The sequence below is a fragment of the Pelophylax lessonae genome (genome assembly GCF_965119305.1).
Source record: "Pelophylax lessonae genome assembly, chromosome: 5".
In the NCBI taxonomy this organism is placed as follows: domain Eukaryota; kingdom Metazoa; phylum Chordata; class Amphibia; order Anura; family Ranidae; genus Pelophylax; species Pelophylax lessonae.
Window position 1 is genome coordinate 219794167 of NC_138772.1, and position 25423 is coordinate 219819589.

Here is a 25423-nt window from a genome sequence, read left to right on the forward strand (position 1 = left end):
GGAGATATAATAAGACACGTGGCCACTCACTAAAACTAGAGGAAAGGCGGTTTAACTTTAAAATGCGTAAGTGGTTCTTCACTGTAAGAGAGGTAAGGATGTGGAATTCTCTTCCACAAGCAGTCGTATAAGCAGGGAGCATTGATAGTTTCAAAAAACTATTAGATGGGCACCTTAGAAACCACAACATACAGGGGTATACAATGTACGGTTAAAAGCAAACACACACACACATCATAGGTTGAACTGGATGGACTGATGTCTTTTTTTCAACCTCACTAACTATGTAACTATGAATCGTGGGGTAAGTGAAGATGTGCAGCCCTAGTTAACAGATTGGTTTGGCAAGAACACCCTTTTGTAAACCCGTGCTGATTACTGCTGATGTCTTTAGCAAACTCTTGGATATAGTCCCTTATAATCCCTTCCAGAAGTTTACATACTATTGACGTCAGGCTGACCGGCCTATAATTTCCCGGGATATGCCTCTGCCCTTTTTTGAATATCAGTATCATGTTAGCTTTCCTCCAGTCACATGGTCCAGTTCCTGTCATAATACTGTCAGCAAAGATCAGGAGCAGTGGTCTAGATATAACATTACGGAGTTCTTTGAGTACTCTCGGATGTACGCCATCCGGGCCTGGTGATTTACTTGTGTTCATTTTATCCAGCCTTTCCCTGATTTCACCCTCTGTTAGCCATAGCGGCAAGTCCAGTGAAGTACTGCTAACACTACAGTCATGTTCAGTGTACCCCTCCCTTTCTTGTGTAAAGACTGAGGAGAAGAAAGCATTAAGCACGGTTGCCTTTTTAGTGTCCTCTGTAACCATCCTCCCATCATTGTTAATTATGTGTGTAACATGTTCTGACCTCGTTTTTTTTGTTGTTAATATATAAGAATTTCTTAGGGTTTTTTTTACTATCCTCTATTACACTCGAAGTTGATTTTAGCCTTTTTCATTTCGTATTTACATTTCTTATTTGATTCCTTGTATTGCTGAAAAGTCGATAATGTGCCCTCCGATTTTATATTTCTTGAAGTCTATTTATTTTTTCCCCTAATAACTTTAGTTACATTACGGTTTGGCTTTGGCTCTTCTAAATTTATTCCCCATAGGAATGCACTGTGAGATGCATTTGTTTAATATAGTCCTAAAGCATTCCCGTTTTTCCTCCGTGGTCAGTGTTCCTAGGGTTTGGTCCCAGTTTATTTCCTCTCTCATTGAGCACAGTTTGGGAAAGTTTGCCCTTCTGAAGTTTAGGGTTCTTGTGTTCTCCTCTTGCATTGCTATATTGTGATTTACGCTAAATGTGGTCATCCTGTGTTTGCTAGAACCCAGGTTGTCCCAGGCTCCTACATCTGAGATTATGTCTGGGTCATTAGTAATAGATTCAGCACTGCATTATTTCTAGTTGGAGAATCCACCAACTGTATGTAGTTGTCCTGTAAGGTTTCCATGAAGAGACGGGCCTTTAGTGAGTGTACAGTCCCCTCTTCCCAGTCAATGTCAGGATAATTTAAGTCCCCTAATATGACTGAACCCAGCTTTGCCATGTTACCCAACAGTGATATAAATTCCAGCTCTACCGCCTCCCTTTGGTTGGGTGGCCTATAACAAACTCCCAAAATTACTTACATAGTTACATAGTTAGTGAGGTTGAAAAAAGACAACCGTCCATCCAGTTCAACCTATGGTGTGTGTGTGTGTGTGTGTGTGTGTGTGTGTGTGTGTTTGCTTTTAACCGTACATTGTATACCCCTGTATGTTGTGGTCTCTAAGGTGACCATCTAAAAGTTTTTTGAAACTATCAATGCTCCCTGCTGATACGACTGCTTGTGGAAGATAATTCCACATCCTTACCGCTCTTAGTGAAGAACCCCTTACGCATTTTAAGGTTAAACCGCCTTTCCTCTTAGTGAGTGGCCACGCGTCTTATTGTATTCCCTTACTCTGAATAGTTTGTTCCTTATGCCAGGGTCGCCAGTACAGTATTTGTACATTGATATCATATCCCCCCTTAATCTTCTCTTCTCCAGAGAGAATAGGTTCAGTGCTTGTAGCCTTTCCTCATAGCTGATGTCCTCCATTCCCCTAATTATTTTTGTTGCCCTTCTCTGGACTCTTTCCAATTCCAGCACATCCTTCCTGAGGACCGGTGCCCAGAACTGGACAGCATACTCCAGATGTGGCCGGACCAGAGTCTTGTAGAGTGGAAGAATAATCTCTTTATTTCTGGAGTGAATCCCCTTTTTTATACATCCCAGTATTCTGTTGGCTTTACTTGCAGCGGCTTGGCTTTGCATGCCACTGCCAAGCCTGTTGTCTACCAGTACCCCCAAGTCTTTTTCCATCTTAGACTCACCCAGAGGTTCCCCCCCTAGTGAGTAGCTTGCTTTCTGGTTTTTGGACCCCAAGTGCATTACTTTACATTTTTCAACATTAAACCTCATCTGCCATGTAGTTGCCCACCCCGTTATTTTGTTCAGGTCTGCTTGCAAGGTTTCCACATCCTGCATAGAAGATATTGGCATGCCTAGTTTAGTATCATCTGCAAATACCGAGATTGTACTAGATATTCCCTCCTCTAGATCATTTATGAATAAATTAAACAGGATTGGTCCCAGGACCGAACCCTGGGGGACCCCACTTTCCACACCCGCCCAATCCGAGTACTCCCCATTAATCATCACCCTCTGGACTCTCCCCTGGAGCCAGTTCTCTATCCAGGTACTCACCTTATGGTCCATACCTACCTTCCTTAGTTTGTACAGTAAGCGTTTGTGGGGAACGGTGTCAAAGGCCTTTGCAAAGTCCAGATACACCAAATCCACCGGCTTACCTTTATCTAGGTGGCAGCTCACTTCATCATAGAAGGTTAATAGATTGGTTTGGCAAGAACGATTTTTCATAAATCAATGCTGATTACTACTAATACAGTTTTCATTACTTTTCCCTTTTCTTTTTCCCTTTTCTTCTTCCCTATGGCGTTCTACCCACACGGATTCTAACTCCATACTCATCCCTTCCATAATATCACTCCTCTCTATCACCCTTACATTATTCTTGACATCGAGACATACCCCTCCTCCTCTTTTTTTTCCTTCCCTGTCCTTCCGTTACACAGAATACCCTTGGATATTGGCCAACCAGTCGTTTGAGGGGTCGAACCAAGTTTCTGTTATTCCCACAACGTCTATGTCCTCCTCATGTACTAACAGTTCCAACTCAGCCATTTTATTAGTTAGGCTCCTGGCATTTGCTTATACCCCTCTTATGCCCTGTACACACTATCAGATTATCTGAAGACTTTTGTCTACAGACTTACCAAAATCATATAATATGAGGTCAAACCTAAACACTTTCAATTTGTATGCAATCCGGCAGGCCCTTTCACTACATAGAAAAGGTAAATCTGAAGACAAAAGTCTTCAGATAATCTGATAGTGTGTACAGGGCATTAGTTTTGTGGAAGTTGATAGTGAATCATGGTTAATTTTATTCCTGTTTGGTCTGAGGTTTGTCCGCACAGAACCTCCAATTGTAGAAGTTACGGACCGGATGTCGCTGCTGACCCCAATAATATCTTCTGTCCTTTGCTCCCTCCTAACTGACTCTACCTCTGAGCCCTTCCCCCCTACTCCCATTTTAAAACCCCTCCATCTTTTGTGGCCATCTTTCTCCCCAATAGAGCTGTTCCGTCCCCATTAAGGTGCAGCCCGTCCTTATTAAAGAGGCGGTAGCCAACTGAGAAGTCAGCCCAGTTCTCCAGGAACCCGAACCCCTCCTTCCTACACCAGTTCCTTAGCCACTTCAGTTACCTAATCTCCTTCTGCCTCTCTGGCGTGGCTCGAGGTACAGGCAGTATTTCAGAGAAAACCACCTTGGAGGTCCTATTCCTCAATCTATTCCCTAAGTCCCTGAAATCATTCTTTAGGATCCTCCACCTTCCTCTTGGTCATTGGTGCCTACATCCACATTGACCGCTGAGTCCTCCCCAGCCCCGCCTAATAATCTGTCTACCCGATCCGCGATGTGCCGAACTCAGACGCCCGGTAAACAACATACTGTTCGGTTACCATGATCGGTTTTACAGATTGCCCTCTGTCCTCTTGGTAATTGATTCCCCCACTACCACAACCTGTCTAACCTTTCCTGAGTCTCTGCCCCCCTCCTTCCTAGAGCTACCGCTCCCTTGGCAGCTGGGGGAGGGTGCCTGCTCCAGCACTGCCACCCCTGAGCTGATAGCCCCATCATGCAACTAGGCTTGTGACGGTATCAGATTTTCATGCTGCGATTAATTGATTAAGGTTTTGCCACGGTATACGGTATTATCACGGTATTCTATTATTAAATTTAAATTATTAAATTTCCACCTCACTTCAATTTCATTGCTGAATTTAGGGGCTTTGGTTCACTTATGCACATTATTATATAGTCAGTCAGTACAGACTCTGTGAACCAGGCCTAAAATAGGTCATCAAGCAGTGTCTGGCCTAACTGGTGATAACTGGTCCTGGCGCTCGGCTCCGATCCGATGGCCTGGTCATTAAGAGGGCAAATCCTTGTGGTCAAGAAGTGGTTAAACCTGAAGGAGGTGTTGTTTATAAATTACTTTACTATTGCTTTAGGCCTGGTTCACATGTATGCGGGTTGGTGGTTCACATGTATGCGGGTTGGCGGTTCACATGTATGCGGGTTGGCGGCCCACATTTGCACAGGCATAGCAGCCCATTGATTTGAACGGGCTGCTATGCCCTCATTTTCCGCAGAAAAAAGGTGCATGCAGCATTTTTTTAAAATTCAGTGGCCTTGAAATCCATCCTGCTTTTGCACCATGCGACTAACCTGCAGTTCCTGCTCTGGCAAGCTTTCTGCATTTTTTGTATACGTGGGCACGGCATTTAAAAACAGTTTGCATGTGCAGCAACGGCAGGTAAGTCGCATGGTGCAAAAGGAGGATGGATTTCATGGCCACTGCATTTTTTTAAATTCTGCATGCACCTTTTTTCAGCTGAAAACGCAGGCATAGCAGCTGAAGCCCATTCACATCAATGGGCTGCTATGCCTGTGCAAATGTGGGCCCCCAACCCGCATACATGTGAACCAGGCCTAAAGCAATAGTAAAGTTATTAATTGGTTAAACCTGCAGGAGGACCGGTGTTTTTATCTATTAATGACTTTACTATTGCTTTAGGCCTGGTTCACATGTATGCGGGTTGGGGGCCCACATTTGCACAGGCATAGCAGCCCATTGATGTGAATGGGCTTGAGCTGCTATGCCTGCGTTTTCAGCTGAAAAAAGGTGCATGCAGAATTTAAAAAAATGCAGTGGCCATGAAATCCATCCTGCTTTTGCACCATGCGACTTACCTGCCGTTGCTGCACACGCAAACTGTTTTTAAATGCCGTGCCCACGTATACAAAAAATGCAGAAAGCTTGCCAGAGCAGGAACTGCAGGTTAGTCGCATGGTGCAAAAGCAGGATGGATTTCAAGGCCACTGAATTTTAAAAAAATGCTGCATGCACCTTTTTTCTGCGGAAAATGAGGGCATAGCAGCCCGTTCAAATCAATGGGCTGCTATGCCTGTGCAAATGTGGGCCGCCAACCCGCATACATGTGAACCGCCAACCCACATACATGTGAACCACCAACCCGCATACATGTGAACCAGGCCTAAAGCAATAGTAAAGTCATTAATAGATAAAAACACCGGTCCTCCTGCAGGTTTAACCACTTCTGGATCGCAAGGATTTGCCCCTTTAATGACCAGGCCATCGGATCAGAGCGCCAGGACCAGTCATCACCAGGTAGGCCAGACACTGCTTGATGGCTATATAATGTAATGTGGGCTGCTGTGTGTGTGTGTGTGTGTGTATGTGTATGTATGTATGTGTATGTGTGTATGTATATATATATATATATATATATATATATATATATATATATATATATATATATATATATATTAGAGCTGCACGATTCTGGCCAAAATGAGAATCACGATTTTTTAGCTTGGAATAAAGATCACGATTCTCTCACGATTCTCTGTGTAACAAAAAAAAAATTGGGATAACTTTACTGTTACGTTTTTTTTTTTTTTATTCATTAAAGTCTATTAATTGCGTTTGAAAGACTGCTGCGCAAATACAGTGTGACATAAAATATTACAACAATCGCCATTTTTTTCTGTAGGGTCTCTGCTAAAAAAATATATAAAATGTTTGGGGGTTCTAAGTACTTTTCTAGCAAAAAAAAAAACTGATTTTAACTTGCAAACAACAAGTGTCAGAAAAAGGTCCAGTCTTTAAGAGGTTAAACTTCCTTTCTCCCTGGCATAGGGAAGGAAAAGATACAAATGTAATCATTTTTGTTTATAGTTACTGGGAGACTTTAATGCTGAAAGGCTTAGCTGTGTGAGTGAATGAGTCATCCAGCTCACTGAAATGTATCAATTCACGAGTCAGACTGAGGAGCAGAGGAACTCGGTATTTTAAAAATGCCACAATAACAATACCGTGGCTATGCAATACCGCGATATATCGAATTACCGAAAACCGGCATATGTCTACATGCAACTTAGCATATTTGTTGGGGTGTACCAACTCAGGACTGGTCTCCTTAGTGCTCTTCCCTCTTCTCCTCCTAACTGTCACCCAACTGCCTACCTCTGTTGCCTGCATCTCCACTTCTTCTCCCTCCTCTATGCCAGCCCCTGCCAGCACCTGCTGGGTAATGGCCAACCTCCTTTCCAGGTTGTTGTTGCTACGCAGTGTTGCCACTTTGTTTTCTAGATCCGGAATCTGAGCTTCCAAGTCCGCTCACATCTTGCACAGCAGTATTCACCCTCAATTGGTTCATCAAGGAACGCATACATGCAGCAAGAAGTGCACTGAGTGGCATCCTTAATCCTGTCGGATATTATTACCCTCTACACTATGGGGATAATTAGTATACGACTTTATTTGCTATTTGTTACCTACACTACCTCTATCTCCGTTGGTACTAACCCTAGGGTGCTCGCCAGTCGCTAGGGTACTCGCCAGTTGCTAGGATACTCGCCAGTCACAATGTCACAAGGTATTCCCGGTCGCTACAGTTATCTACCAGTCGTTAAGGTATTCCTGGTCCCAGTCGCTACAGTAGCTCCCCAGTCACTGAGGTTGCTCCCAGACGCTAACATTACTCCTTAGTCGCGGAGGTTACACCCAGTCGCGGAGGTTACTCGCAGTTGCAAGGTACTCCTAGTCACACGGTTACTCCCAGTCGCAAAGTTCTCCAAGTCGCAAGAACTCTTAATATTAAGGTATTAAAGTATTCCCAGTCCCACTATTTGAGTCTGTCAGTTTGTGTGCCCTCCCCCTGCCGACCCTTCAGTTATGCCTTCAGTCATGCCTGTCTTCCCCCCCCCCCCCCCCTGGATTGTCCCATGCAGCCTACCTGTATAGAGTAAGCAGAGCAGATCAGCTTGCTGAAGATCTATTCCAGCTCACCACTTAGTCTTATAGTGCTTATAGTCACTTGTTCCCCACTGGGCCCCCCGATCAGCTGATCAGTCCCCTACTCGCGTCCCTGCTGCTTTTCCCTCTGTCCTCCTGTCCGTCCGCTGCTACCGCCGCTCTATCACCGGTCCCAGAGGTCCCCGCACGTGTCATCCACAGCTCCCTCACTGCTCCTGCTCCTCCTCCACACAGCTTCCGGCTTCAACACAGCTTCCGGATCTCCAACATGCTGGAATGCTTCCGGATCTCCAACACGCTGGAATGCTTCCGGATCTCCAACACGCTGGAATGCTTCCAGATCTCCAACACGCTGGAATGCTTCCAGATCTCCAACACGCTGGAATGCTTCCAGATCTCCAACACGCTGGAATGCTTCCAGATCTCCAACACGCTGGAATGCTTCCAGATCTCCAACACGCTCAGAATGCTTCCAGATCTCCAACACGCTCAGAATGCTTCCAGATCTCCAACACGCTCAGAATGCTTCCAGATCTCCAACACGCTCAGAATGCTTCCAGATCTCCAACACGCTCAGAATGCTTCCAGATCTCCAACACGCTCAGAATGCTTCCAGATCTCCAACACGCTCAGAATGCTTCCAGATCTCCAACACGCTCAGAATGCTTCCAGATCTCCAACACGCTCAGAATGCTTCCAGATCTCCAACACGCTCAGAATGCAGGGCTATGGCGTGTGTGATGCTCGGAATGCAGGGCTTGGGAGTGTGTGTGACGCTCGGAATGCAGGGCTTGGGAGTGTGTGTGACGCTCGGAATGCAGGGCTTGGGAGTGTGTGTGACGCTCGGAATGCAGGGCTTGGGAGTGTGTGTGACGCTCGGAATGCAGGGCTTGGGAGTGTGTGTGACGCTCGGAATGCAGGGCTTGGGAGTGTGTGTGAGGCTCGGAATGCAGGGTTCAGGCGGGGTGGTGGGGGAGAGAGATGTGAAGGGGTAGTAGAGGAGACTGCTATGGGTTGATCCTGCCCATTACTGCATTCTCTGCCCCCCCCCTTCCTCCCATGCACACACAGTGGTGTCTTCTGCCTCCCCTTCCTCTATAGCAGTAACCTCTGCCCCCCCCTTTCCTCCCATAGCCGTGTCCTACCGGTTTCCATAGCAGAGACTGGGAGGCAGCACAGTTCTGGACAGAGGACGGGAGCAGGCAGTGACTTTTCATATTAGCAATCTGGTGATTGGTTGCTGTGTCCGAACAACCAAGTACCTGCGGTTTAACAAAAAAAGTTAATTTGGCCAGCTCCTCCCGCTCTGTCCTGAGCTGTGCTGCCTCCCAGTCTATGCTGTTGACTGATGACGGCAGCGGAGGAGGTTGGAGGGAGAGAGAGACTGGAACATAGAAGGCATGGCGGAGGCTTGAGGCTGGGAGGAGAGATGAGGCCTGACACCTAGAAGGCGCGGTCAGTGACGCAGGAACCTTTTCACGTTCTACATGTCACCTGCCTGTGGTCGAAAGGTGGACCTCGATCGATGAGTTGCCAACACCCAGGTGTACAAAATAATTTCAATATCTGCCCATATCCTGCTTTGTATTGAGTCCTGCCAATGTCTTTGTAACAATTAACAGATCTTGGCACTGCTCTGGAACAACTCCTCTCTCCAGGAGTCACTACCATTGTTCCAGAACAGAAATGGGTTCAGGATTTTCTACTCAAATAGGTTTATGGCTCCCAAAGAAAAGGATGCACTCCATTCTTGATCTCAAGGCACTCCATGTCTATAATTGAGTGCAAAAATTGAGCATTGAGTCCACCAGGGGAGTCATTGCTTCCCTTCAGGGAAATTATGGTTTGTGGACATTAAGGATGTTTACTTGCAGTTCACCATCTTTCCAGTATCCATTCTACCTGTATTTTGCTGTAGGCAGATGATCTCTAATTCAATGTGCAGTGGAAAGTCCAATATTAACCCCTGTGCTTACTCTGCTGCCCTCGTAGTGCCTTTCTTTCATAGTAAACCTGGACAGCTTCTTAGGGAACAGTCAGCTCAGACCCTGTTGGCCATTATTCAGTCTCTTTTGTGGTTCAGTTAAATCTTAAACTTATAGAAGTTTGTGCTGGAACTAACACAGTTGGGAGTATCTAGGCATTTTTTTTAAATACCAGTCTGCCAGAGTTCTGGGCTTTATGGTGGCCTCCTTCAAGGCAGTCTGAAATGCCCCATTCCACTCTATAGCTTTGCAACACAACATTCTGGCTGCGTGGGACTTTACTATTGGCCTGGAAGATTCTTGATCAGATTACAGCCTGATAGGCTGGGGAGGAGTCCTGGGCAACCTTGCAACCTTTTAAATATACCTCTTGATTGCAAGATTATCCAGCCTGGATTCAGTCAGTGCCTAAGCAATGACATCTAAAAACTATCAGGCAGCAGCCAGAAGTCTTCTGGCTCAGAATCCAACCAGATTCTCTTGGGCAGAACTTTACTTTCCTGTCCTGTTAACATGCACATTTCAGGTGTTGACAATTGACAAGTGGACTTGCTCGGTTGACAACATCTGGACTCAGGAATTCTCTTGTTTCCCTGTCCAGGGATTCTTTAGCCATGGCAGTGGACACTGTTGATTCTGATGTATGTCTTTTCATCCTCTGCAGCTCCTTCCTCACCTGCTCCACTGGATTGGGAAAGGCAAGGCATTCCAGTGATATTGCATCAAACAAGAGGGTGTGGTGCTCAGTTCCTTGCAGACTTTCCATGGGCTTTCCCAGAGCACCTGAATCCTCTGTCCTGTGAACTGGTTTACAATACAGTGTTGTGTTCTGTGGCTTTACTGGCATAGCTATGGAAGCCAAGGGGCCTAAAAGATGGGGATCAGGTTCAGTCGCTCCTATGCTTGTAAAAGCTAGGAAATTCACCTTTTTACTAGATGTATCATTGGACACAGGAAACTATTGTGTTGATTTCATTCCAGTTATTAGAAACCAGATAAACCTGTGCTTAAAGCCATATATATCCCATCAGGTGCTAAAGGGGTGTGATCTCATTCGTCCCAGCTAGTAACCACGTGGAACGTTTTTCTCCCCTCTTCCAATCCCGTCTGGACCATCAGGTGTTAATCACTAGTGCTGGGATTGGGCCACTGAAGTGCTCGTCTTCAACGTGCTGTCTGCCTCTAATTCTCTGATCAAATGGTTCCACCTCTGTGCAAGCTTGTGACTCTATGGGAGTCAGCCTAGTTCTTTAAGCCCTCTAAAAACCACTGTTTGAGCAGATTGCCAATTTTTGCTCTTGGCATCCTATGTGATCTTCCATTTGCCGTCACCTTTGCAAGATGTGTGTGTTTGCAACCTTATGCTGCAAGGAATCCTTCCTTTATGGATAAAAAAACAAACCAAATTTGTCACCAAAAAACAAATTTATATACAATAACTATTGAAATAATACAAAATTTAAAATGAAATTAAATATTGTTAAAGGAAAAGGAATTGGCAGCACTCCAGGTTGAGTCAAAATCCAGATTTATTGACTGGACATCCAAATATGACAATCGTGACAAGGTAGACGCGTTTCACACTCTGACTGTGTGCTTAATCATTACAAGGAAAATGGATATAACATCTCAATATATACACACACAAAAATCCAATCATCAGTTAAAAAACAGGTGATACAAATAAGGGGTAAACCATTTTCCTAATTACCGAGGACACGGATAGACCCATTAAAACATCTATGAATGGTTTACCCCTTATTTGTATCACCTGTTTTTTAATTGATTGGATTTTTGTCTCAACCTGGAGTGCTGCCAATTCCTTTTCCTTTATCAAGTTTCCACGGAGGCGAGCCGGGGCATGCATCGGTGTGAGTCATCAGGCAATTACACCACCTTGAGCAGTGAGTCCTTGTCTCTTAAATTAAATATTGTTATAAACCATACCATCCTATTAAAGCACTGCAATTAATACTAGATGAACAAGTAGAAGAGTCAAACTACAAAAATGCAAATATTGCACTACTACTAAATATTACACTAAACGGTATTACACTAAACAAAACTAATATGAACAAAATATGAATACAACCTAAAAGTCTGGGTCATAAGTCCAAATTTAAACAACATGCAGTACTCCGAGGAAATATAACATTTGATGGCCAGTGGCAATAATGATTTCCTGTGTGGCTCTGTGGTGCTTCGTGGCTGTAAAAATCCATAGTTGAAGGTATTCTTTAGACTGATCTGCGTAATTGTGGAATAGGCTGGAGATTTGACAAACTTTGGATAGCATCCTCCTCTTTTCACATGTTCAAAAATTCACATGTTCACAATTTGAACTTCAGATGTAAGCTGTGAACTGCAACGAGCCCTAGTTTCTCATTTGCACTCTTGAGTTGCTTTGCCAAAAACTGAGGCATGCTGATTCTGGGAGGGTTTATCTTTGCTGACTGATACTTTCATTGTGTAGTTGTCAGTGTGCAATTCCCCTGTAAGCCACAATAGAAGCCAATTGGCTCAATATCTGATCTGGAGTCCCTTAACCGCTTACTAACGGTATACTGTAAATATACAGTGGCAAGGTGGCTGTGCTGCACAGAATCACGTACCTAGTACCTGCACTTCCAGGTCTGGAGCACGTGCTGCTGACAGCCCGCTCCAGCATTGATTAGACACAGCGGCAGCTGATCGGCAGGTACAGAAGACTCTGTCCACCAGGACTCGCCGATCATCTGGTACACAGTCAGAACGGCAGTCTGCCTATGTAAGCAAGGCAGATCACCGTTCTGTCAGTACAGAAGACATAGATCCTGTGTCTCTGCTAAGCAGGAGCACTGATCCATGCCTTCTCCAAGTTGAAGCGCCTCCCCCACAGTAGTAAAGCACTGGTCAGGCACATATTAAACCCTTTGATCACCCCTGATGTTAACCCCTTCCCAGCCAGTGTCATTAGTACAGTGATGGTGCATATTTTTTTTAGCACTGATCACTGGATTAGTGTCACTGGTCCCCAAAAATTGTCAAGTGTCAGTGCCCGACTGTCCGCTCAATATCGCAGTCCCGCTAGAAGTTGCTGATCGCCCCTGTCACTAGTAAAAAAGAAAAAAAAATATCCTAAAATTTGTAGGCGCTATACCTTTTGCGCAAACCAATTTATATACACTTATTGGTATTTGTTTATTTTTTTTACCAAATGTATGTTGCATAATACATAGTGGTCTAAATTGATGAAGAAGTTAGATTTTCTCTATTGTCCATTGACAGACACAGCTCTTAATGCTTCTTCACTATTGGGTTATGCGCCATCCACATGAGTAGACTAGGCAGTGAAAAGTTTTCACTCAACACGGCTATAGGGGCTGTCCCTCACGACATAACCCCCAGACACACTGTGCTCTCATATCAGTTTCTTGCTGCCTAGTGAAGGAGTAGGACCTAGGTTTCCTGCTGGGACTTCGGTCTCAGTTTTGTTTTTTTTTCCTTTAATAAAATATTAGGGGCATATCTCTGCCTTTGTTGTCCCAGAAGGTCGCCTTTCTGGTGGCTATCACTTCTGCCCGCAGAGTGTCTGCGTTGGCCGCGCTTTACTGCTGTTAGCCTTATTTGGTCATTCATAGAGATAATGTTGTTCTCCGACCTAATCAATCTTTCCTTCCTAAGGTGGTGTCTGCTTTCCACCTCAACGAAGATTTTATTTTACCTTCGCTCTGTCCTAAGCCTAAGCATTGCAAGGAATTTGCCTTACAGTCTCTGGATGTGGTTCGGGTGATCAGGGTTTACCTGTTGGCCACAGAGCCTTTTAGGACATCTGATTCTCAGTTTGTCCTTACTGAGGGATCTCGTAAGGGTTCAGCTGCTTCTGCTGCAACCATGTCCAAATGGCTCAGGCAGACAGTTGTTCAGGCCTATTCATTGCCGGGTCAGGTTCCTCTTTTCCCTGTGAAGGTTCATTCTACTAGAGCGCTGAGTGCCTCTTGGGCTTTTCGCCATCAGGCATCTGTTACTCAAGTGTGTAAAGCTGTGATTTGGTCGTCCGTACATACTTTTACAAAATTCTACAAAGTAGATTTATTGGCATCCTTGGATGCCTCCTTTGGCCGCAAGGTTTTGCAGGCTGCTGTTTCAAAGAGACTTGGTTTCTCTGTCGCTCATTGACAGACGCAGTCCTCTTGATTAATATCAAATTGGGTTATACTGCCCTCTACAGGAGTAGGACACAAGGCAGAAGGAAAACGTTCTGGCCACACCTTAGGGGCAGTCCCAGAGGGTATATCCTCTCTCTCTCTGCTACAGGATGTTAGTTTTTTTCTGTCTAGTCAGGAATAAGGATCTAAGTTCCTTGCTGGGATCTTTGGTCCTGGCAAGATTTTTTTTTTTTTAGAAAAAAAATTTAGGCAGCTTTTTTCTCCAGTGTTCCTGTGAGATCTTCAAGCAATTATGCTGGAGCTGGGCGACGGGCTGGATTTTGAGATCCAGTGGTCACCCCAGTCAGCCTACGAGCGCGTGCAGGCCCTAGCTCCGCGCTGGGTCGGCCGCGACATAGTCCCACTGGACAGGGACTGGCCCTGCGAGTTAAACGTCTCGCCGGGACGCCGACGACCAGTTGGAAACTGAGTCGCGGCGTCCGTATTGGTCGACAGCCCCCCCACCTCAGTGGAGAGGGGTTCTGTCAGGAGTTGACGCCCGCCTGTTCCGGTATGGTGAGTAAAATGTTCCCCCTCTCCCCCTGACGGGTTTGTGGGTGGACGCGGGCCCCTCCCTGGGATGATCGGACCCTCAGGATCCTGGGTCCCCCCTCTATCCTATAATAGGTGTCACAGATCCCCCTCTTGAGGGTGATTTGGTGAATAAGAACCAGGAGGCTTGGTTTGGGAGCTGATTATCGGAGTCACTGTATGAGTGGGCACTGTAAAGGGACATGACTGAAGTCAGTGGCTGGCATTACTGTTAGGATGGCCATGTAAGAGGGTGATATGATCCTACCTTATACATAACGTTGCAATACAGGCCGATGCCTGTGCCTGGACTACCGCCATCCGCCGCCGCCATCCTCCCGCAGGCCGCACAGGCCGATGCCTGCCTTCCGCAGGCCGCACGATGTAGCAGGCCGCTGCCATCTTTCCACAGGGGCCGCCGCCATCCTCCCGCGGGGCCGCCATCTTGGCGTAGCCCCGTGTCTCCGGCATGGGGGCGGCCATTTTGGAGATGACCCGCTACCTCGAGGAGTAGCATGGGAAGCGCCGGAAGGCGTGTAAAGGGGCAGAGCCGCCTCCTTTACCCGGGAAAACGATCCAAAAGACTTCCTGTCTGTAAGAGACAGCGCTGAGAGCAGGTTGATAGAAGCTTCTGTGCATCAGGTGGTGAGCCCTTGGGGTCTCTCTCTCTATCTCTGTGGGGTCCAAAGCAGGTAACACTGAGGGGCGCTGTTGTGCTGGGAGATTACAAAAAAAAAAAAAGATTTTTTCTTTGCAATTATTTTTTGTTTGCTGGTAAGTGTCTTGGATTAATCATGGACCCTGCCACACATGTATCCCCACCTGATCCCCCTCGAGGTGGCCGCAGGACCCTCCAGTGCCCCACTTATGATTGATGCATTAACAGCAGTTTTGGAGTCTTTGGTATCCCGGGTGGAGGTGGCCTGTCAGGGACGGGGGGCAAGAAAGCGGCCCCCGCCTACCCCTATTTCATCGGACACTTCAGATACGGATTCTGAGCTTGTCACTGCAGCTGCAGGTCCCTCTTCTGGGGCTGCTGTCTCGGGTACGGTCTCCTCAGACAGTGAGGAGGACGTTTCTGCCTCCGCCATAGCGCAAGAAGAAGCGTTGGTGGACGCACTGGTCATGTCTGTCCGGGAAACCTTAAGTCTTGAGGTTACACCGGCAGAGGTAGCTGACACTGAAATTCCCTTTGGTACCAGCAAGCCTACCAAAATGGCAAAGGTTTTTCCCTTGCCCAAATGTTTTGGTAATCTAATTAAAGAAGAATGGGATTGTCCAAAACGAACCCCTGCTATTTCCAAACGCATTGCTAGGCGCTATCCGTTTGAGGAATCCCTCCTTAAAAAATGGACGGTACCACCAGTGGTGGACTCACCGATTTCCAGACTAAATAAAGCCACTGTTATCCCGTTGGAGGACGCTCCGTCCTTTAGGGATCCGGTGGATCGAAAAGTGGAAGCGGAATCCCGCTCCATTTTTTCCCTGATAGGGTCAACATTTAGGCCAGTGGTTGCCATTGGTTTAGTTTCACAAACATTGACAGAATGGACCAAATTGTTACGCCGTAACATAAAGGGGAGAAGTATCCCCCCGGCAGTATCAGATTTGCTGGAGCAGATTATACAAGGGCTACAGTTCATCTGTGACGCCACTCCCTTGCTAGGGCGTGCATCGGTTTCAGCAGTGGTCCTCAGACGCGTGTTGTGGTTAAAGTGCTGGTCGGCGGATCAAGGTTCCAAAAAAGCTTTGGCTAATCTCCCTTTTCAAGGGGATCACCTGTTTGGGGCCACCTTGGATGAGATTATAAAGGATCTCACTGGGGGCAAGAGCACCTTTTTGCCACAGACTGCTAAGGGTAAAGGACCTCGTAACAGGCGAGGACCTTCCTTTTCCGCTCATAAAAAGTTTGTTCGTTCCGCTGGGGCGGGCGATAAGGGGAAGCCCTCCAAAGCCCCTTCAGGGGGTTTCAAAGGGCGCTGGTCGGGTAAACAAAAGTCCGGCTCAGCCAAACCTGAAGATAAGACCAATACAGCCTGAAGGTGCGCCCCCACCCATCTCTGGGATGGGGGGACGTCTTCACCGGTTTCCGGATACATGGCTTTCCAGAATCCCAGACAAAGGGGTTCGCGAGGTCATACGGTCGGGATACAAGATCGAGTTTCGATCACTTCTACCGGTGCGATTCTTCCCTTCCAACAATCGACTATCTCCGGATCGCTTAAAAGCTTTGCAGGGGGCAGTAATGGACTTGATGCAACAGGAAGCGGTAGTTCCCGTTCCTTGAGCAGAACGTTTTCAGGGGTTCTATTCAAACCTATTCACAATACCCAGAAAGGAGGGCAAGGTGCATCCAATTCTGGACTTAAGAGCACTCAATCATTTAGTCCGGATACAAGTATTCAAGATGGAGTCCATCTGAACAGATCAGCGTTTTCTTCACTTTTCCCAAAGATCATTCCTAGCTCCCACCAGGAGATTGAACTATTTGGGCCTAACTTTGGAGAAATCCTTGGCAAGGGTGTGTCTCCTTAAGGAGAAGCTCCGGAAGATTCAGTGAACGATTCGGGTGTTACTGTCCGTCAACTGGCCTTCCCTTCGGACTTGCATGAGGATCCTGGGACTGATGGTGGCCTTCTTAGAGGCAGTACCGTATGCCCAGTCTCATACCCGAATTCTCCAAAAGGAGATTCTTTTCAAATGGAATCGGAATCCCGATTCTCTGGCCAATTGGATCCGGTTGAGCGAGCCGACCAGGGAGTCTCTGGTCTGGTGGCTTCAGTCTCCGATGCTCAGCCAGGGGAAGTCATTTCTTTCGATAGAATCCAGGTTACCGATAAATGTATTGGAACTGAGAGCGATCAGACTTTGTCTGATTTACTGGACCGAGCAGCTCCAGGGCAGCCCAGCTCGGATCCAGTCGGACAATGCCACGGCCGTGGCTTAGGTCAATCACCAAGGGGGCACCTAGAGTGTCCTGGTGGCCATCGAAGTGACCAGCTCGTGCTCAAGCCCACTACTGCGTCAAAGTACCCCATTATCAGTAGGTCCTACACTATCCATGAAAAAGAGATGAATCCAGCCCTTCTAACCCTTGGAGACAACACTCCTTGCTGGGAAAAATGTGCAAATGCACTACAGGGGACTCCTCCTATATCCATTTGATGGTGGACACTGATTGAGTACAGGTGTATGTGGGGGGTGGGGAGGGCTGCTCAACCTCGATAGTCTGGTCAGACCGAATACATAATAAACAGGCAAAAAATTTGGGGGAGCATACCCATGTATTTCCAAAGCTGCTGCAGCTATGAACCAAAAGACATGTATATTAAAAAAGAATAGCGCGCAAATGCAAAAGAAATTACTACCAAATCTGAAGAGAGTCCATAAATAAAAATGGGGGTTTGGTCCCACCATATGGCCATATCGTGCTCAAGCCCACTACTGCGTCAAAGTACCCCATTATCAGTAGGTCCTACACTATCCATGAAAAAGAGATGAATCCAAGGGTTAGAAGGGCTGGATTCATCTCTTTTTCATGGATAGTGTAGGACCTACTGATAATGGGGTACTTTGACGCAGTAGTGGGCTTGAGTACGATATGGCCATATGGTGGGACCAAACCCCCATTTTTATTTATGGACTCTCTTCAGATTTGGTAGTAATTTCTTTTGCATTTGCGCGCTATTCTTTTTTAATATACATGTCTTTTGGTTCATAGCTGCAGCAGCTTTGGAAATACATGGGTATGCTCCCCCAAATTTTTTGCCTGTTTATTATGTATTCGGTCTGACCAGACTATCGAGGTTGAGCAGCCCTCCCCACCCCCCACATACACCTGTACTCAATCAGTGTCCACCATCAAATGGATATAGGAGGAGTCCCCTGTAGTGCATTTGCACATTTTTCCCAGCAAGGAGTGTTGTCTCCAAGGGTTAGAAGGGCTGGATTCATCTCTTTTTCATGGATAGTGTAGGACCTACTGATAATGGGGTACTTTGACGCAGTAGTGGGCTTGAGCACGATATGGCCATATGGTGGGACCAAACCCCCATTTTTATTTATGGACTCTCTTCAGATTTGGTAGTAATTTCTTTTGCATTTGCGCGCTATTCTTTTTTAATATACATGTCTTTTGGTTCATAGCTGCAGCAGCTTTGGAAATACATGGGTATGCTCCCCCAAATTTTTTGCCTGTTTATTATGTATTCGGTCTGACCAGACTATCGAGGTTGAGCAGCCCTCCCCACCCCCCACATACACCTGTACTCAATCAGTGTCCACCATCAAATGGATATAGGAGGAGTCCCCTGTAGTGCATTTGCACATTTTTCCCAGCAAGGAGTGTTGTCTCCAAGGGTTAGAAGGGCTGGATTCATCTCTTTTTCATGGATAGTGTAGGACCTACTGATAATGGGGTACTTTGACGCAGTAGTGGGCTTGAGCACGATATGGCCATATGGTGGGACCAAACCCCCATTTTTATTTATGGACTCTCTTCAGATTTGGTAGTAATTTCTTTTGCATTTGCGCGCTATTCTTTTTTAATATACATGTCTTTTGGTTCATAGCTGCAGCAGCTTTGGAAATACATGGGTATGCTCCCCCAAATTTTTTGCCCATCGAAGTGACCAGCATCCTTCGTTGGACGGAACGGTCTGTTCCGGCTCTCTCCGCGGTATTCACTCCGGGGGTGGAAAATCGGCAGGCAGATTATCTCAGCCGTCAGATTCTGGATCAAGGGGTATGGCCTCTTCATCCAGAGGTATTTCACCAGCTGTGCCTTCATTGGGGCACCCCGGAGGTGGATCTGTTGGCAGCTCGGCTCAACAGGAAGGTGCGGAGATTTGTAGCCTGCTCCCGAGATCCTTGAGCGGACTCAGCAGACGCGCTGGTCGCCCCGTGAGGACAGTATCAGCTACTGTATGTCTTCCCTCCTCTCAAGTTGCTGCCAAAACTTCTTTGCAGGATAGAGGTGGAGGGAATTCCAGTTATCCTGGTAGCCCCGGACTGGCCTCGTCGACCCGGGTACGCCAACTTGGGCAGGCTGGTCACGGACGCTCCTTGGAGACTTCCTCTCAAGGAGGATCTGCGGTCTCAGGGACCGATCTTCCATCCTGCTTTACAATCGCTGGCTTTAACGGCCTGGCTATTGAGACTCAGGTGCTGAAGGACAAAGGATTGTCAACTTCAGTTATTCCTACTTTAATTAAAGCAAGGAAAGCGACTTCCAGAAAAGTCTATCATCGCACATGGAGGTCTTATATTGCGTGGTGTGAATCCCTTGGATTTCCTCCACGTGCCTATTCGGTGACCCGAATCTTGGCTTTTCTGCAACAGGGGGTTGAGCAGAAGCTGGCCTTGAGTACGGTCAAGGGTCAGGTTTCAGCGTTAGCAATTTTCTTTCAGAATCCTTTGGCTACCCATTCCTTGGTGCGGAATTTCATCCAGGGGGTGCGGCACTTGGCTCCGCCAGTGCGTGCGCCCTTACCGCCCTGGGATCTTAATTTGGTGTTGTCGGTTCTTCAGAAACCTCCCTTTGAAAATATTAGGGAGATTCCCTTGCTTATGTTATCCCAGAAGGTGGCCTTCTTGGTGGCCATTACTTCTGCACGCAGAACTGGCCGCATTATCTTGTCGTTCCCCATATCTGGTGGTCCATAGGGATAAGGTGGTTCTTCGTCCGAATCCATCCTTCCTTCCTAAAGTGGTTTCAGAGTTTCATCTGAATGAAGATATTGTGTTACCTTCCCTGTGTCCTAAGCCCAGTCATCCTCGGGAATTTGCATTACATTCCTTGGATGTGGTTCGGGCAATCAGGGTATACTTGAAAACTACGGACTCGTTTCATAAGACGGATTCACTTTTTGTGATCACGGATGGCCCCAAAAAGGGGTTGCCTGCATCTGCCGCGACTATCTCCAGATGGATCAGACAGACGGTGGTACAGGCTTATTCTATTAAGGGTCGGAATCCTCCGTTCCCTGTTAAGGCGCACTCCACTCGGGCGCTTAGTGCTTCCTGGGCCTTCCGCCATCAGGCGTCAGTGGTCCAGGTTTGCAAGGCGGCTACCTGGTCGTCGGTTCATACCTTTACAAAATTTTATAAAGTTGATGTGTTGGCATCGGCGGATGCCTTTTTTGGCCGCAAGGTTTTGCAGGCCGCAATTTGAGGAGACCCTTGGTCTACCTCGAGGGGTTTTTTTCTGTTGGGTTTTCAGTTGAGTCTCATCCTTTTGTCTGATGAGCCTTTAAAACTTCTAGTTGGCACCGGTGGGGCCTTCTAGATTGGATTTTGATTTCTGTTATCCCACCCCTCATTTGTGGCACTGCTTTGGGACGTCCCAATTTGATATTAATCAAGAGGACTGCGTCTGTCAATGAGCGACAGAGAAAAATGGATTTTTGTAAAATCTTACTGTAAAATCCTTTTCTCTTAAGCTCATTGACAGACGCAGTACCCGCCCCTCTACTTTTGAGTTGGGTTGGGTTAAATTCTCTGACACTGCTTTGTGACATAACTAACATCCTGTAGCAGAGAGAGAGAGAGAGGATATACCCTCATGGACTGCCCCTAAGTTGTGGCCAGAACGTTTTTCCTTCTGCCTAGTGTCCTACTCCTGTAGAGGGCAGTATAACCCAATTTGATATTAATCAAGAGGACTGCGTCTGTCAATGAGCTTAAGAGAGAGGATTTTACAGTAAGATTTTACAAAAATCCATTTTTTTCTCTATACGGGGTTGAATTTTTGTTTTGGGGGTAAGCTCCTCTTGGTACGGGTTGAGCTTTTTGTAATCCAGTTGGCTATGTTTTTAGCCCTGGAAATACGTTAACCGTTTTGGTTGCGTTCTTTCCACCCCTCATGCCTATACTGCTTGGGACGTCCCAATAGTGAAGAAGCATAAGAGCTGTGTCTGTCAATGGACAATAGAGAACTGAATTTTTGTAAGAACTTACCGTAAAATCCTTTACTCTGAAGTCCATTGACAGACGCAGCACCCGCCCCTCTCTTTTGGGGAGGGTTGTCTTTTCACTGCTTGCTACGAAACTGATATGAGAGTACAGTGTGTCTGGGGTTATGTCGTGAGGGACAGCCCCTATAGGCGTGTAGAGTGAAAACTTTTTACTGCCTAGTCTACTCCTGTAGATGGCGCATAAGTGTTGCGTCTGTCAATGGAGAAATGGATTTTACGGTACGTTCTTACAAAAATCCAGTTTTTTTTTTGTGTTTTTTTAGCAGAAAGTAAAAAATATATATATATATATATATATATATATATAATATATATATTATATTATTTTTTTTTTTTTTTTTTCTCGAAATTTTCAGTATTTTGTTTACACTACAAAAAATGGAAACTGCGGAGGTTATCAAATACCATTAAAAAAAAGCCCTGTTTGTGGGGAAAAAAATACATGAATTTTAAGGTACAGTGTCGAATGACTGCAATTGTCAGTTGAAATACGGTGCCGTATTGCAAAAAATGGCCTGGCCATGAAGGGGGGGGGGGGTAAACCTTGAGGTTAATGAACTCCAAGGATTATACAGGAAGTTGATCAATTTCCTATTGTAATAATAGGAAAGGAACACTTGTTATGCAAGGCAACAATCTATGCTGAATCTCCAAAATAACTGAGAAAGAGTTGAATATTCCAATGACACCCTGAATGTGTCGAATATAAGATTCTTTTTTTTTTTTTTCTCAGTCCAGACATTTTTATACTATATAATGGGCATGAAAACGCAAATTGACTTGTTATAAATCTGGATCCCCTTCAATGCAACTTGGAGTATTAAAGCAGTGATCAAGCTGTGCTTGAATAACGCAAACTGTTATATTTGAAATAATAATAAAATAATAAACCTGAAATAGCACATCTTGTCTTTTGACGCATGTACAGATATGGGCCTAGGCTATGCAGCCGCAAGCATGCAAAGTGCTGTAACCCATCACCGCTAAAAACATGTTAACTTCTCTACTACCTACTTTAAATAGAAGTCTTAGTTTGAAATTATATCTGGCTAATAATTTTTGCTTTTGCAGTTTTTTTTGTGCGGCTTTCTAAAATCTTTAGTTATCCATGAAATATCACTTAATCCCTTTTGAGGAAAAAGCCTTTAACACCCTCTGTACATGTTTTGAGTGTAGTGAAAAATAATGTAAAGGAAAGTGGCATGAGCAGTTAATGCAACTCAATCTACCTGCATTTGCTCATTGGAACTACAATCTAATCTGCTGTTCTTTTAATGTGTTTAGTGTACATTTAAATCCCTACCGCAGCAGGCATCCTTTTTGATTTCTTCTGACCCCATCTGCAAAGGGACATAAAGAGTTATCAAGCACGCCAGAAGTTTAGATGCTTAAGTTGCATGTGGATGACATCAGCTGCTTCCAGGCAGGGCTATTGTGTGTGCAGTTTGGCACAGCAGTCAGGATTCAGAGTACACGCATGCTTTTGGCAGAGATTCGTCCCTCCTCCTTTGCTTTCTTTCTTTTTTTTTCTTTGAACTTTTTATTATCTTGGGGGTTTGGATATTAACATGTGGGTGGTCATAAAACATATTTTTTCTGGGGTGGGAATTTCTTTTTTTTTTTTTTTTTTTTTTTTTTTTTTTTTTTATAAATGCTTAAAAAAAAAATCTGGGAAGTCTGCAAGAGTGTGTGGGAAATGATTACATCAGTCAGAGGAGAACTACGATTGGTCTGCAAAATGTGGTTTGATTCACAACCTAAAAGATTGACTGTGTAACCCTTTGAGAGGAGGTCTGGAAGAGTTGCCTGCCTTTCCCCAGGAACAGTGCCATGTAAGACTGGCTACGTGACAGGTACAGTACAGTAATCCGTTGACACTGTGTATTCTACCCTGAGTGTGCAGCTTTTAGTCTGCAAGAGGGGCCTGGAAAGCAAAAAAGGAAAAATATAAATATTTCAAGAGGCAATCTAGACTTAAAATGCCATCTTGTTCTCCTGATTGCTGCCTTTTACATGCAGTAGAGGTAAGATTTTTCATATTAAAATTCTCCTGATGGTATCTTCATTAGTTTGTGTTTCACTCGCTACACTGAGTGCATTAATATATATAATATATGCACTTGTATATTCATCTAAATATTTATGTATGTAGTACATATATCATCTTTGTTTTGAACCCATTTGAGATCATCCTTGTGCACAAGTTTAAATCCTCTAAAAATTATTTAACACATCTTTTAATGTGCGTGTGCATGTGTTTCACATTATAGCTTAGGCAACCTTCTCCTTGTAGACATATGTGTATGTAGAATATGGGCATTTTTAATAGATCTAGATGTAGAACTCTGCAAACGTGTAAGACTTTCCTGGGTGCCAGTTATCATAAATATGATCTTGCAAAGGGAAAATTATATAACAGACGTGCATTTCAGCATAAGCAGAACAATATACAGTATGTGCTCTGTAAGCACAGGACAGAGTTGGATTTAGGTTGGCCATGTAATTGAAAAAGCTAGAGTCTAGAAATGTGTAAGGAAAGCATATTACAATTTTAAGTGATGCAAAAAAATATATTTTTTATTTTTTTTAGGTTGTAATTTCTATGACATGAGTAATACAATGGATGCTCTTTAAATCTTTCTTGCAAAAAAATCTGATCTGTACCTTTTTTTTCTAGTTCAACTTTTTAAATAAGAATAAATGCCAAGGGTATAACCAGTTTTTAAACACTCAGCCTTTTTAGAAAGTTGAAAAAGTAACAAAAGATTCACTTATTACTGCAGCGCAAAGTGATAGTACAGCTTAATTAGTTCACAGGATTCTAAAGTTTCACCCATAGTGGTAGCATGATATGTTCTTAGCACAATGACCTCAGTGAGGCAGAAGACAAGGCAAGGTTATTGTTTAATGCATTGTGATAGAACATCAAGCTATTAAGTGTGTCCTTTATGTTACAGGTTGTTAAAGTCTTTAGTGAAGATGGGACAAGCAAAATGGTGGAGATTCTAGCAGACATGACAGCCAGGGACTTCTGCCAGCTGCTGATTTACAAAAGTCATTGTGTGGATGATAACAGCTGGACGCTGGTGGAGCACCACCCTCACCTAGGATTAGGTAGGGAATGGTCAAGGAAGGTGATCAAGATGTAATACTGCTATATTTTGTTTTACTGGACTTCTACAAGCTAGGCCTACTCCTATGCAGGTTTTATATTTTGCTTTATGCTTACATATAGTGTACTTACAATAGTATAAAAAGTAACCATTACACATTACCCAAAGAATATTTTCTCTGGCAATTATATGATCAAGTTTATAGTTCTGAATTGGACAATATTCCCCAAAGAATGTGGTGGTGCACTTTCACTTTTCTGAGACTATACAGTAACAGGCAAAGAGAAAAAACAGCATTTTTGCTTGCACATGATTGGGTGATGCAAGCCAGAAGAGCTTCACCTCATTTGCTAAGCTATGGTGAAAATTCCTATGAAAAGTGCAGCTTCCCTTGTTCAGTTAATTTGACCTGTGTAAATCAACCCCACTGTGTTCAAATGGTGGTCACTCCATATACAGCAACTACCTTAATGTAAAATTTATTATTACCATTATTGGGTAGATACACAAATAAGATCTTTAAATAGTTATATTGAACAGGAATATATTGCTGGCTTACACTTTGTAACCACAAACTGTTATGTATCATCATTTTTATTTATTTTTTTGTTACCTGTTGTGAAAATGTGAAAGTCAAATTAAGTTGTGGATTAAACTATTTAAAATCTAATTAGCAAACTTTAAAGGCTATTATAACAACTTCAGAGGGATTGGGGACATCGCCAAAGCTTATAGGTTTTTTCTTCAGTCTAGTGATAAAATTGCTGAATTCCTATTATAGTTAATAAGCAATGTTTAGCTTTTCAGTTTTTGAACTGCCTTTTCTGATGCGTTTTTTTAGCTGTAAGGAACAAAAAACATAATTTATAGAACATAATTTATAAAATTGTTACCGAAAGCAGTGCACATTTCTTAGAACTACAGAGTAGCTTTAACTATTTGGTTGAAAATATTTACTTTGGAGTTGCATTTAGCTTACTTGGCTGAGAAGGAGAAAGCAAAAGCTCTAGTCAACATGCTTTTTATCTGTTTTGTTGTGGGTTTTTTTGTTTTCTTTTTGTGGGAGAGATGTCATTCTGTAAACACTAGACTTTATTTTTCCTACTAAAATGTATGTTCCTAAATTACACATGCTGCAGTGCCAAATATCGCAATAGTACACAGAAGCTGTA

At 44.6% G+C, this 25423-nt stretch overlaps 1 protein-coding gene across 2 annotated transcripts in view; it reads left to right on the plus strand.

Annotated features, from left to right (window-relative positions):
• Positions 1–25423, plus strand: part of GRB10 (growth factor receptor bound protein 10) — a 515930-nt gene that overhangs the window by 230599 nt on the left and 259908 nt on the right. For both annotated transcript variants that reach the window (XM_082259307.1, XM_082259308.1), the window contains exon 5: positions 24096–24252. In XM_082259307.1, the coding sequence (XP_082115433.1) occupies positions 24096–24252 (157 nt within the window). The remainder of the gene's footprint in view (positions 1–24095; positions 24253–25423) is intronic.